The following is a 14,622-nucleotide window of genomic DNA, read 5'->3' as shown; positions in this document are numbered from 1 at the left end:
TGATCAGTGTATAAAGACGAACAAGGAACTAAGTAAAATGAAAAGTTAACTTGCAGCCGTAAGTAAACTATCATTCCATCTAGAAGAACGTAAGGAGGAGCAACAAAATTTAATTTCTTTATTAAAAGATAAATATAATAAAAATTCAGCCATACTCATACTAACGTCATCTAACGAAAAACTGTAAATAAAGCAGGCCCGAGCAACTCAAGTTCTACCACTCAAGAATTCATTAAATCGTCATTAAACAAAAACACAAGTCGACCTCATTCATACATGAGTGGTAAACAGAAATAGTCTAGGCGGGATAAGTTTTGGATTGGACATTTTCCATAGGAAGCTAGTTTTTGCTGGAATCCCTTCAGGATGTGCCCAATATCGATAATCACGATATGCGCCAGTCGCAAACCCTGTGCTAAATTTTTTATTTAACAAAATCTGAAAACAATTGAAAATTTCTCATTTTCTTGCTCCTATTTTCGTTTATAATTCGGAAAATATTGATCCTAGAGAAAAAATTATAAGAAGTTAAAAGTTTCGTTATTCAATTTTACACAATATTTCGTTAGCTAGAAATTGAAAATTTAATGTTTATTGTTGAAAAAATAGCAATAATTTAAAAAAAGTACAAAAAAATGAAGTTAATCCTTTAAATGTTTTCGACTTTCTAAACTTGACTTATAAGCTCCATATTTCGCCTAGAAAAACTTTTTAGTATGTTTAAAACGTGTGCTAAATTTTGATAAGATCGGTCGTATAGGTTTTGCATAATAATTTTGCAACTCAGCATACTGGAAAAAAATCGCAAATTTTCAAATTTATAGTAGGCCCTCAGATAGTTGCAAATTTTTTTACACATAAAGGAAGGCTCAAACTTTCAAACGCTTTTTGTAAAATTAAAATCGGTTTACTAGGAGAGCCTAGAAAATTTTTTAAAATTTTAAACATTTTTTATACATATTAGGCTTATAAACAAATTGAATAACTTAACGAGCTTTAAACATATCAATTTCAAAATTTATATAAGATACATTCGGCTTACTGATTGCCGAGATATTGAGTCAAATTTGGCATACATTTGCTGTGTAACAATATGTGATAGAGGGCTGGTTTTTAAACAAATACCCTCGTCTTGTCAAGTACTTTTTATATAAAAAGTTTTACGTAATGCGCTTTGTATCAACATCCATATAAAAGACAAATAAAAAACCGTTTTCGCATAAAATGTCGCTCGGAATGCATGAGAGGTGGTGGTGGGGGACATTCACTCGAAATGTGAATCGGCGAGTTCAAAATCATAGCGCGCGCTAAAAATTGCATTACCTCGGCTTCTTGTTAACCAATTTTGCTCTTTTTTTTTAATCGATGTCTCGGACGACAAGGATTTCAAATATCATATTTTCAAATACTATTTTTAATTGCAAATTAAGAAATTTGCAATAAACAATTGTATGTTAAACAAGTAATTGCATTTTTTCTTCATACATTTTTTTTGAGCTTGCATTTTATACATTGAAGTAAATTGTTACTTTTAGTAAACAAATATGTATTTATAAATTGTTAATAAATAATTTAAATTGTTAAAACAAAGAAGAACGAAAAAAAAATTTTTTTTTTATAAATCTTCCTCTAGAAAATCTAAGGAATCCATCGACTCCATATCCATATCTCGTTCAACTTCTTCCAATATTTTACTGTGTTCAATATTTTTACATGTCTGACCATTGCAGTGAAGACAATAGTCAGAACATTTGAGACCATGTTTGATACAACTGCATGTTTTTGTACAAAGTTTTTTACATTTGCAACTAATATTTCTGAATAATGAGTCAGGTAGTAATACCTGCTCAGTTTTTATTGGCTCAAGACCATTTTGAATTAGTTCCCACCCCCACTCAGTAGCATTCAGGTTATTTCCAAGCCACTGCTGTACCTGACAATATACAAGAAGCGAGTGTTGTTCAGCTGCAGATTGTGTTGGTGGCAGCATGGACAATTGAAAATTTTTATTTTTGCAACCGTTTTTAAAGCATAAGTAGCGAATTTTATTCAATGTAAAATCGCACTTTGGCCCATACACAATGCCGATACAATTTTAATTGCGTCTTTTAATGTTCTTTAAGTGTATACATTTTAAAATTGATATGTTTAAAGCTCGTAAAGTTATTCAATTTGTTTATAAGCCTAAAAAATGTTTAAGCGTTTGAAAGTTTGAGCCTTCCTTTATGTGTAAAAAAATTTGCAACTATCTGAGGGCCTTATTTAGGGCCTACTATAAATTTGAAAATTTGCGATTTTTTTCCAGTAGGCTGGATTGCAAAACTATTATGCAAAACCTATCCGACCGATCTTAACAAAATTTAGCACACGTTTTAAACATATTAAAAAAATTTTCTAGGCGAAATATGGAGCTTGTAAGTCAAGTTTAGAAAGTCGAAAACATTTAAAGGATTAACTTCATTTTTTTGTACTTTTTTTTCAATTATTGCTATTTTTTCAACAATAAACATTAAATTTTAAATTTCTAGCTATTTTAGACGAAATATTGTGTAAAATTGAATAATGAAACTTTTAACTTCTTATAATTTTTTCTCTAGGATCAATATTTTCCGAATTATAAACGAAAATAGGAGCAAAAAAATAAGAAATTTTCAATTGTTTTCAGATTTTGTTAAATAAAAAATTTAGCACAGGGTTTGCGACTGGCGCATATCGTGATTATCGATCTTGGGCACATCATAAAGGGATTCCAGCAAAAAAATAGCTTTCTATGGAAAATGTCCATTATGGTCTGAATTTCTACAGATCCCGCCTAGTCTAAAAGAAAATAAAAACAGGACATTCATCTTGGAATACTCAATCGAAAACAGAAATCAAAATACAAACCCATTATTGGAAGCAACAAATGATCTACTATAAACACCCTTCCTAGTCAAGGTCATGTACATGTGTCACGCATAGGTGTTGATATGAATGAAAGCCGATGATCTTCTAAAATTCTTGGATGAAACGGTACCCGATATTACGTTTAACTTTGTGGAATGGGCATGGTACTGACAAATACTCTACATATAAGGTATCTTTTCCTTTCGATAAAATTGACGAAGTCTACAGACCTAATATATGGCCCAAAGAAGCTGCAGTTAGGAGATTTATCTTCAAAAGAAATTTTCAGCACATAGAGAAAGCGGAAGAAGAAACCTAGAAACTTCTACAAATTCTTATCAAAATAAACTAATTCCGACAAGGCACGGTAAGCATGTTTCATGAAAATTTGCAGTGTATTTCTAATAAAGTCGATATGATCAATGCTTTTGTTGCGGATCAAAATTTATATGACGTCATATGTATTTCGGAGCACTGGCAAACTGAAGAAAATCTGAAATTAATTAGCATCTCCGGCTTTTCATTAATTAATTTCTTTTGTAGGGTAAAAAAGAAACAAGGTGGAGTTGTAATTTATGTAAAAGAAAATCTTATGTAACTAATACTATAATAATAATATAATAATAAATAATATCCTTCATAAAAATAGGTAGGCTTAGATGGGCTGGACATGTGTCAAGAGCAAATGAAAATTACCCACCCAGACGAACTCTATTATCGGTCCCAGTGGGAAATAGGAGTAGAGGCAGACCACGACTGAGATGGAGGGACGGTGTGGACGAGGACGCAAGGAAAATCGGCGCGGCAAATTGGCAACGGTTGGCGATGAACAGAAACGACTGGCGAAATAGACTGGGGAAGGTCAAGGCTCAACTAGAGCTGTAGCACCAGTGATGATGATGATGATGTAACTAATGCAGAAGTAAAAAACTTCAAAATTTGTATATTGGTATAAAAACGTTTAATTAAGACTTGTTAAAAGTGTCGACCAAAAATTATAGATGCATAACGTTTTCGATTTAGCTCAGATCATCCTCAGTGCCTTCTTTTGGTACTTGTAGCTAACACTAAAATTGCAGTGGAGACATCAATATATGGTTTACATATTAAAATTTAAAATATAATGCGACCTTAGGTCGATCACAATGGTTGTAAATGTTAATACTTAAAGAGCAACATGCTTCCTTGCTCGACTTGAACACGTGGTTCTTGTCAGTTAACATGACACAGACCACCTAGTCACTTGCGCAGAGATGGCAAAAAGAAGCGTCGTTCCATAAATAAAACGTTGGCCCTACTAAGATGACAAGAATTTTTCCCACCGCGTCATTTCTTCAGTTCCTGACAGGAATATAAACATTTCCTGCAACGATAAGTACAACAAAAGATTACTCTCCAGCGCTAATAATTGTGTTGTATGTCTACGCTATATCTACTCCCATATACATTTAATTTTTTACTGCTTTAATTAATTATCCATTTAGAGTTGTTTGCCATTTTTGTTGCAGTTCAAACACTCTAGGAACTAAAGATTGTAAATACTCACTTCGTCGGTGACCCTTCCGCCCAGTTGTTCATCACTAAGTAGCTTGTGGAACTCCCCGGACATCATCGGACTCTTCCAATGCGGTATAAACGTCATCTCGTTGTCAATTGGGATACTCCGGATGCCGTGCGTCGTTCTTAAGTGACTCAAACAATCCGCTTTTGTGTATGAGACGAATGTACATCGAAGGCACTGGAACTGGTACCAGCTGAAGTGGGCGAGCATGTGCTTTAAAAGTTGGTCGGCGGAAGCGTGATGCAACTTGCAAGGTTTGCACGTCATCGTGGTAGTATCCATATACGAGGCGGCTTTCTTCAGGAATTCGCTGCTTACTGCCTACATAGTTTGAAATATAACATATTCTGGAGTATTCTATATCGATCGAGTATAGTTTTTAATACAAAAATCATGTTACGTCACGATTTATACAAACTGACGTCATGTGTATTTAAAATTTCTATAACATCAATCTTAGAGTTGAAACCACTTGCCATAAGGTCCCAGTTAAAATTATCTGGCACAGTGGCGCTGTAACGTCATCTGTCACTATTGCGTCACCTGTTATGACTAGTTGAGAAGCCTATGTCTGTTTATTACCTCCCTTCAAATTTCACTATTATAACAATAACCTTTCAAAAGATACGAGGGGGAACGGACTTTTGACTAGCACTGTATACAGGGTGAGTCATGAGGAACTTTACATACTTCTACCATATGTAGAGTCCCTCAGGGAGCATATCATGTGGCCACTAAAAAATGTCAACTCCTCTTCTTTATTAATTAACAGGGTGATTTGTGTAATTGACCATTTATTTCATTTTACTGTAGTGTTTATACGGCTCATTTGATTTTTTTAATTTTTGCATGATACAGTACACTACTATCAAGCATTCGACTGGTATTAGCTAAACTAAAAAATTCCAGGACTGGCTTTGGAAAAATTAATTTAGGGATTCGTATTAAATATTACACCCTGTATATATTTTTTTTTAAAATGCAATAAGTGATTGTCAAACTACATAAATAGCCAATGAAAACGACATATGCGACAATGTTTTCGCACTTTTATTAAATTTTTAGTGAACGATCAAATCTTACCAAAAATAGAACAACCATAATGAAGTATCAAATTATAAGGTAATTAATTTAAACAAATGGTATAAATTTCAAACATTTTAATTAAAATGAGTTCCTACAACATAATCTAATACGTAGAAAATTAACATCTTTACTGTCATTTTGTATTATCTCTACGATAGAATCAATTGTTTTTCAATTTTAAATTTTTACTCATAGATCGTATTGGGGCATTATTTTCGATAAATAATAAATTAAATTGATTAAAAAGTCAAACCTCTTGTATGTGTTAGTTTTTGTTGATTGTAAATGATTAAAATTTTATGTCAAATAATAATACATTGCATCAACTGTACTAAATAAAAATAAATCTAAAAAAGTTTAAAATGAAGGTTGGCGTTGACCGTTTGACGTTTCTTGATATTTTATACCCATTGTCATTATTGTCATTATCAATTGTTATTTATGTGTACAAGAATACATATTTCTTGTGTCATATCTACGTTAAGTACATTGTGTTAGTTTTGGTAGAGCTTTTGTTACTTTCGTTCAAAATGCCACATCAGTTTTCGACCACAGAATATGCAAACATAATATTTGTTTATGGATTCTGTAATGGGAATGGTAGGGCTGCTAGTAGAGAATATCGCAGGAGATTTCCTAATCGTCGAACTCCCAGTCATCCAACATTTGGGCCAGTTTTTAATTATTTGCGAGAAAATGGCACTTTTCCTAGTGGAACAACAGAGCGACATGTAGATGAAGCGCATATCACATTCAAATGGTTCAGCGACTACATGCTGGAGATGAGATCGATAGGTTGGAATTTTGTAGATGGATTAACAATAATCGACCAACGCTATAAAGGACACTATTTACAGATGAAGCCCAATTTACCAGAGACGTCGTTCTCAGTTAAGGTTTTCGGTTAACGTGTGGATTGGTGTCATAAATAACCAATTAGTAGGTCCTCACTTTTTTGATAGTCCTTTAACAGGGCAGGTCTATTTGAACTTTCTACAAAATATTTTGCCGAATTTGCTTGCCAACGCGAACGTTGCTATCCGAGGGATGTATTTTCAGCATGATGGGGCACCCCCACACTTTTTACTGGCAGTGAGACAACATCTCAATAATGTTTATGGCAACAGGTGGATAGGACGTGCAGGTCCTATTTCGTGGCCTTCAAGATCCCCTGATTTCAATCCCGTTGATTACCATATTTGGGGACGATTGAAGCAACTAGTTTACGCAGTGAATATTAATAACCGACAACAATTAATTGATAGAATTATACATTGTTGTAATACTATTAGAAACGATCCCCAGAGTATCCGTAATTCAATACGTCAATTAACAATTCGGCAACAAAAATGTGTACAGGCTGCAGGGTTCCATTTCGAAAATCTATTTTGAATTATTTTTATTTTGTTACCATTATTGTATCTTTTCCAGTTCTAATTTATGGGTTTATCATAACTATGTACATATTTTTAGCTTTTTTTTTAAATTGTTCTTCGTTATTGTTAGTAGTTACTGTTTTTTGTTGTGCAGTGACTCAGTTTATCATTTCAATTAAAATGTTTGAAATTTATAACATTTGTTTAAATTAATTACCTTATAATTTGATACTTCATTATGGTTGTTCTATTTTTGGTAAGATTTGATCGTTCACTAAAAATTTAATAAAAGTGCGACAACATTGTCGCATATGTCGTTTTCATTGGCTATTTATGTAGTTTGAAAATCACTTATTGCATTTTAAAAAAAAATATATACAGGGTGTAATATTTAATACGAATCCCTAAATTAATTTTTCCAAAGCCAGTCCTGGAATTTTTTAGTTTAGCTAATACCAGTCGAATGCTTGATAGTAGTGTACTGTATCATGCAAAAATTAAAAAAATCAAATGAGCCGTATAAACACTACAGTAAAATGAAATAAATGGTCAATTACACAAATCACCCTGTTAATTAATAAAGAAGAGGAGTTGACATTTTTTAGTGGCCACATGATATGCTCCCTGAGGGACTCTACATATGGTAGAAGTATGTAAAGTTCCTCATGACTCACCCTGTATAAAATAACATACGACAGAATGATAATAAAATCAAAATAGTATGTATACTCGGTTAACTAATCTCAGTCTAACTCTTGTAAATTTAGCAATTATTTTTTTGCGAAGTTAGTTACATTTTGACAAATTGAAAGTGCCTGTAAACTAACAATTACTCACTACTAACACATTCACAATAAAATTTCGTCAAACAATCAATCAAAGGTTTAATGTTTAGATTTTTTAAATTGTATAATCGTCTACAGATTTGCATTTACAAATAGAAAGATTACAATAGAAAAATACATTCAAAACATATCATGTATATGAAACTTACATTTTTTATGAAAAAGTTCTCTAATGCTGAACAAAGTAAGTTATTTTCTTCTGCACAACCCTTTCCGAAAAATAAAGTTTTTCTGTAGTGTTCTTAATAATCTGAGCTGCTACCTTTGGTAGTTGTGGATGCCTCCCTGAACTGGTAACACCTGGATATGGTCTCAACAGCTCTCATTGTTTCTTGGATTGTAGGACAATCAACGCCATCTACTTCTTCATTATCTTCATCAACATCCATTTCCACATTTTGCACGTGTTTCACAATTTCTTTATCACTTAAAACTTGAATTGTTTCTACCTCATCGTCTACTGATATGTATGAGTCAAGATCAGTTCCAAACTCTCTCTGGTTTACATTTAATTTTTGTATCTACTCTGACAAAGGCATTTCATCATTCTCGTCAACATTGGGGCACTGGGTGCTGAACATTGGGAGAAACTACAGTCAATTTAGCTTGACAAAGTACTTACAAATTGTCACTGACGTAACCGTACTCCACGAATTGTCTAAAAACTGAACTGCATCAAGGATGGTAATGTTCACGGGTTTCCCATTGTCCATACAAAAAATCATCCTTTTCAAAAGCTGTTTCCGATAATGGCACTTTATACTTCTTATGACTCTTTGTCAAATTAAGCTTGACATTTAAAATTAAGCACAGTTGTCAACTGAGAGAAAAATTTTTCTTTTTTTGAAGATAGTTCCTTGTCCCACTTTCTCTACTCCACTAACTCTTCTTCAAAAATAGCAGAAGTCATCCACGCTTTTTTGTTGGCTGTGTTGTTTACAGGCAGTATTTTTATGTTTTTGAAATATCTAGGATGTAAACTTTTCCCAATAACCAAAAGCAGTCTTTTCTCTGTAGCTGTCATGTTTGCACAAAAGCCGTGACTCTCCAACAATTTTCGCGAAGGAAATTGAGTGCCGGGCTTTAAACCGATCTAACCAGCCGTTAGAGCATGTGAAATCTTCACCAAACAGTTTTCCGAACTCTGTAGCTTTCTCCTTTAAAAGTGGCCCGGACACTGGAATGTCATAACTGCGACACTGCTTGAACCATTTGCGTAGAGCTGAATCTACATCACCACGAATGCACTTCCTAATCTTTTTAACATTTTCTCCCTCCTCACTAAAGGCTTTTAAAATTTTGTCCTTGTTTTTTAGGATTGAGCCGACAGTCGAATTAACAAGTCCAAATTGCCGCTTTGAACGAAAAATACTTAGAAAAATTTTCGGACCTCGCCATGACATCACCACAAACCAGTATAAGATCAGAACCAATATCGAATTAAAAGCACTCTACAATGTCGATGATATTGTCCAAGAAATTAAATCACAGCGACTAAGATGGGCAGGCCACGTGCACAGACTGCATAACGAGAGACTTGTAAAACTGGTATGGGAGGAGATTCCCACAGGCAAAAGACCACTCGGACGTCCCAGAATGCGATGGAGAGATAACATCCAAGCAGATCTCCGGAAAATGAACATTCCATTTGACCCTAAGTTGATGGAAGACCGAACAAATTGGAACAAAATTGTACAGTCAGCCAAGACCCACCCAAGTTTGTAGCGCTACGTGATGATGAATTACTAAATTAAAATCTAGACACAAAACGAGCTGAACACAATTTCACGGTAGCGAAAATTTCTTAAACTGACTGTTCTGAAACAGAAAATTTGACTGTTAAGATGGCACTGATAAATGGGAAATCGTAGAACTGTCAACGTCACATAACTGTACACAGAAAGGATAATCGGGCTTTCTCACGTTCTTGGAAGGAACAATGCCACAAAGCTGGAAACGCATTGCACTTTATTCTCCATAAAATAAAAAAACGACAACCTACTGTAAAATTTTATGACGCTATAGACGAGGCTTACTTTAATTTTAGCCGATAAAACCGGGTTTTTAATAATGTTATCGAATAGTTTTTGGCCGGACCTAGTAAAAATTGACGTTACAAACGATATGACGTATACCGAGGCCGTAATATCCAAGTTTCACTGTATTAAGTGAAATGATTTTCAGCATTCCTTACAACTGTAAGTTGCCTACATTTGGCGCAACTCAACGACTAAATTATCATAACTTTTGTATAAAATATAATTTTTTATAAATAATAGCTTACTTTCTACAAACATACCATAAAAATACATATGGAAAATTTTATGGATTTAGTATACACAATTAGATATTAACATGTTTTACCATTCTCAGTAGATTTTAATAATCAAGTTTCTTTAGAATTGCTTCTGTCATATCAGTAGGTTATGATTACGGTCACGGGGCTCTAGGCACAATGTATGGAGACTCTTTGTCAGTTGTCACTACTTGTCAACGTTTGTTAGAACATGGATTCTTGGAGACTTTGTTAAAAAGTATGTTTAAATAAATGTATTAAACTCAATGAAATATTATTACTTGGCGCAGTCTAGTGGAAATTAAACGAAAATTATGGAAGCAAGGTTACCAAATCCATTATCATTTGAAGGTAATGTGGCCGAAAATTTTAAACGATTTAAGCAAAGTTTTGAAATATATCTGATGGCAACAGAGAGCAAGACAGATATTACATTGGCCACAAATGAACAAAAGTATAGAAGACTGGGTAAGAAATTGTAGCAAGTGTGAGATATTTAAAAGTCATAATGCTAAAGAACCACTATTACTTAGAGAGTTGCCTCAAGCACCTTTTGAAAAGGTAGCAAGTGATATATTAGATTATGGTGGACAGTCATATCTAGTTCTGATCGATTATTTTTCTAAATGGCTCGATATAGTAAAAATTAATTCAAAAACTTCTCAGGTGGTCATCAAGGAGTTAAAGAAAATTTTTTACACACGGAATACCCTACGAAGTCATATCAGATAACATGCCTTATAATTCGTGGCATTGTCAGCAATTTGCTAAAGACTGGGATTTTCGGTTTGTAACGTCCAGTCCCCGCTATCCACGGTCTAATGGGCAGGCAGAACGAGCCGTTCAAATTGCAAAAAACATGCTTAGAAAGTGTGACGACTTAGATATGGCGCTCCTGGAGTATCGCAATACTCCAATAAATGGAACAGATAAAACACCGGCCCAATTAGTGACTAACAGGGTTCTTAGATCGAAGCTACCATCAAATAAAAAGCACAAAGACATAAATCTAAAGGAAGAGTGGGAGAAACTAGAGGCAAAAAGAAACGAATATAAAAATTATTATGATAGAAACACCAAGGTAAGAAGAGAAATAGTGCCAGGGGAGAATGTAGGTGTCGGAGAGGGTAGAGAATGGAGACCAGGTAAAATTCTGGAAAAAGTAGATGAGGCACCCAGATCTTATTTAGTGCAGAAAGAAAATGGGGAAGTGGTCAGGCGAAACAGTTATCACTTGAGGCCTTCCCTAGTTAAAGCGGAAATTAAGAAGAAAACTGATTTTGCACATAATAATAGAGCATTAAACTCCTCATCTGGGAATCAGAGTTGTGGAGTCGAGGAACCTTTAACCTCCCAGATGAATGCTGAAAATAGAACTAACGCTAGACCCAAAAGGGCTCCAGTGCGTATCAAGGACTATCAAATGTAAGGGGGAAAATGTCATATCAGTAGGATATGATTACGGTCACGGGGCTCTAGGCACAATGTATGGAGACTCTTTGTCAGTTGTCACTACTTGTCAACGTTTGTTAGAACATGGATTCTTGGAGACTTTGTTAAAAAGTATGTTTAAATAAATGTATTAAACTCAATGAAATATTATTACTGCTTCATTAAATATATACCTAATTATTAAAATGTATTGAAGTAACGCACAAATTTAAATTGTTAATTCTAAACATATTTTGTTTAGATTAATTTTCAATATACTTCATATACAACTAATTAAAGTTGATATCTGGTGGTATATGGTATAGATCTGTATATATAACTGTTTGTATGGGAAAATAAAACTGCTTTTACTATACTGATTACAATGTCATCATATTTTCTAGAGTTTTAGCGAAACGAAAAAAGTAAATAGACGTTAACTTTGTTAAACGTCACTTTATATTTAAATGAACTACTGAAGAGGTAGAGTCGTATAAAACATTTTGTATAAGTATAATATAACTCTTTGTACGTTATAAAATACAATTTTACTTATAATTTCTTATTTTCTCACCTATTACACCTTCCTACCACTTCAAATAATTATTTCAAAACCAAAATAAGCCAAATCGATTCAGTCATTCTCGATTTATTATAAAAAAAGGTATAAAAACATAAAATGGTATTTGTTAAACGTCATTTTATTACGAGGCATGTTTTTTAAGTAAGTACCGTTTTGCGATTCCGTCGCCGCAGCGCTACGGTCGGCGTTCCGCGTATGAGCGCTGGTTACCTACATCTCTTGTCTCCGCACTGACGCCATTACAGTCTGATTCTTCATTGTATACTTGTTTACTCCAGTGTTTAAGATGCCTCCAACAATCGTGAGTCACGCTGATTGTGAAGTACGGGCTGTTATACAATTTCTTAGTGCTAAAGACGTAAAACCGATCGATATTCATCGTGAGATCGTTGAAGTTTACGGACAAAACATTATGAGTGATGGAATGGTAAGGAAATGGGTGAGAGCATTTAAAGATGGCCGCACAAATGTGCATGATGAAGAACGTAGTGGGCGTCCTTCGGTCGTTAATGAAAATTTGGTGCAGAAAGTGAACGAAAAGGTGAGAAAAAACGTTTTACAATTTCATCATTGTCCGACTGCTTTCCTCAGTATTCTCGTAGTGTTTTGTATCGCATTGTTACCGAGAACTTGAATTACCGGAAATTGTGTTCACGTTGGGTTCCAAAAATGTTGACGGATTTGCACAAAACCCAACGTTTAGGCAGTGCATTGACTTTCCTTGAGCGGTACCACCTTGAAGGTGAAGATTTTTTAGACCAAATTGTTACTGGTGACGAAAAGTGGGTGGCCTGCGTCACACCAGAATAGAAACAACAATCCATGGAATGGCGACATTCATCATCACCCAAAAGAGTGAAGTTTAAGCAAACAATTTCTGCCCGGAAAATCATGTGCACAGTTTTTTGGGACAGAAAAGGAGTATTGCTAGTGGAGTTTCTGCCTCGTAATGAGACAATCAATGCAGCGTCTTATTATGAGACATTGAAAAATCTGCGTCGTGCAATCCAGAACAAAAGACGTGGCAAGTTGAGTAAGGGTATCGTTTTGCTGCATGACAATGCCCGTCCACATGTGGCTAATCAGACAAAAGATCTCATCAAATCATTTAAATGGGAAACTCTAGATCATCCTCCATACAGCCCTGATCTGGCGCCCAGCGACTACCATTTGTTCCAGCACTTGAAGAAACACCTGGGCGGTCAGCGTCTTCAAGACGATAACGAAGTCAAAACATTTGTGATGCAGTGATTAACAAGTCAGGCGGCAGAATTTTACCAGGAGGGTATTCAAAAACTGGTGCCACGTTATGACACGTGCCTCAATATTCACGGAAATTATGTAGAAAAGTAGATTAAGATACAGGCTTTCATGTAAAAATAAAATTATTGCCATATCTTCGCACGTCTTTTTTTAATTCCAAAACGGTACTTACTTAAAAAACACTCCTCGTATATGTTATAACTATATGGATCAAATAAACTAAAACTGTAGAGGTGAAGTCGTATAAAACATTTTGAACTTACAATTAAAAAAACAAAGGGATAAAAAATACCCTATCTCCTAATACACTTTTTTACGAATGATTTGTAGTCTAGTTGTAAAAGTGTAGTACTGATGTTTGTCTTGTTTTTTTTTATGAACAGTTCTACCTCTCGCACTTCTGATGAAGCCAAAAATCAGTTGGCGAAATATTAAGTGACAAAAAAATGTTATGTTAGTTAGATATGCAACTAACTTACAAACAGGATACAATTTGTCAAGAAAGATTAAAAGTTTTCAATCTTTTAAAATACTAGTAAAATCAGGAATACTACAGGGTAGTCACTTAGGGCCTTATCTTTTTAATATATTCCTCAATAACATTCAATCTCAATTAGTCATCTCATAGTTCCTATTATTTGCTGGTCGTATTCCATATTATTGAAAAGTGAAAAATAAATTTTGACAATGTGATTATTTTCTTCATTTTAAAAATTCAATTGACTAGTGAAGTCTTAAATACTTAACATTTTGAAAATTCCTCAGATTTATTAACTATTCTGATGATTTGGCAACGCTGCGGGATTCAGACGACGTAAGTCTTGAATGACATAACATGATTTTTGTATTAAAAAACATATATTTATATAGGTACTATAGGATGTTCTAAAATTACACAATATTAATATACATTAAAAACTTACCTCTTCATCCAAATTGGCATCGTTCTGGTTAAGAGATTTTCCGACCATTTCACCATCCACGGTGTTCCTTCTCTTCCTATTGACCAACAATTTAGTTCTTTTCGTATTCCTACAAGCTTTACTGCTTTTGGAATCTTGTGAAACGCGTTTGGAACCTTTATGTACTTTAGGTGGGACGCTAGGTTCCAGAATGGGCATATCATCATCTAGGCTGTCCGAATCCTTGGAGTGACTACGTAGCGCAGCAAGACTTCTTATTCTGATCGCTCCTGAAGCAAAAGTGATTAAATGTAAATGCCACAAGGAGAATGTGTCTGCCAAGACTCAGATTTACCCTTCATTAGAATAGAATAGATTAGAAATATGCTTTAT

The 14,622-nt window shown here is 34.2% G+C and overlaps 1 protein-coding gene across 3 annotated transcripts in view; it reads right to left on the bottom strand.

Annotated features, from left to right (window-relative positions):
• LOC140448654 (uncharacterized) overlaps window positions 1–14,622 on the bottom strand; it is a 29,041-nt gene that overhangs the window by 8,854 nt on the left and 5,565 nt on the right. For 2 of the 3 annotated variants that reach the window (XM_072541757.1, XM_072541758.1), the window contains exons 11-12: window positions 14,251–14,519; window positions 4,433–4,768 (exon numbers count right to left, since the gene is read on the bottom strand). In XM_072541757.1, the coding sequence (XP_072397858.1) occupies window positions 4,433–4,768; window positions 14,251–14,519 (605 nt within the window). The remainder of the gene's footprint in view (window positions 1–4,432; window positions 4,769–14,250; window positions 14,520–14,622) is intronic. The other variant, XM_072541759.1, reaches the window with a different exon arrangement.

Source organism: Diabrotica undecimpunctata, chromosome 8, assembly GCF_040954645.1.
Source record: "Diabrotica undecimpunctata isolate CICGRU chromosome 8, icDiaUnde3, whole genome shotgun sequence".
In the NCBI taxonomy this organism is placed as follows: Eukaryota; Metazoa; Arthropoda; class Insecta; order Coleoptera; family Chrysomelidae; genus Diabrotica; species Diabrotica undecimpunctata.
The sequence above is the reverse complement of the archived record's forward strand: the minus strand, read 5'-3'. Positions and strand labels throughout refer to the sequence as shown.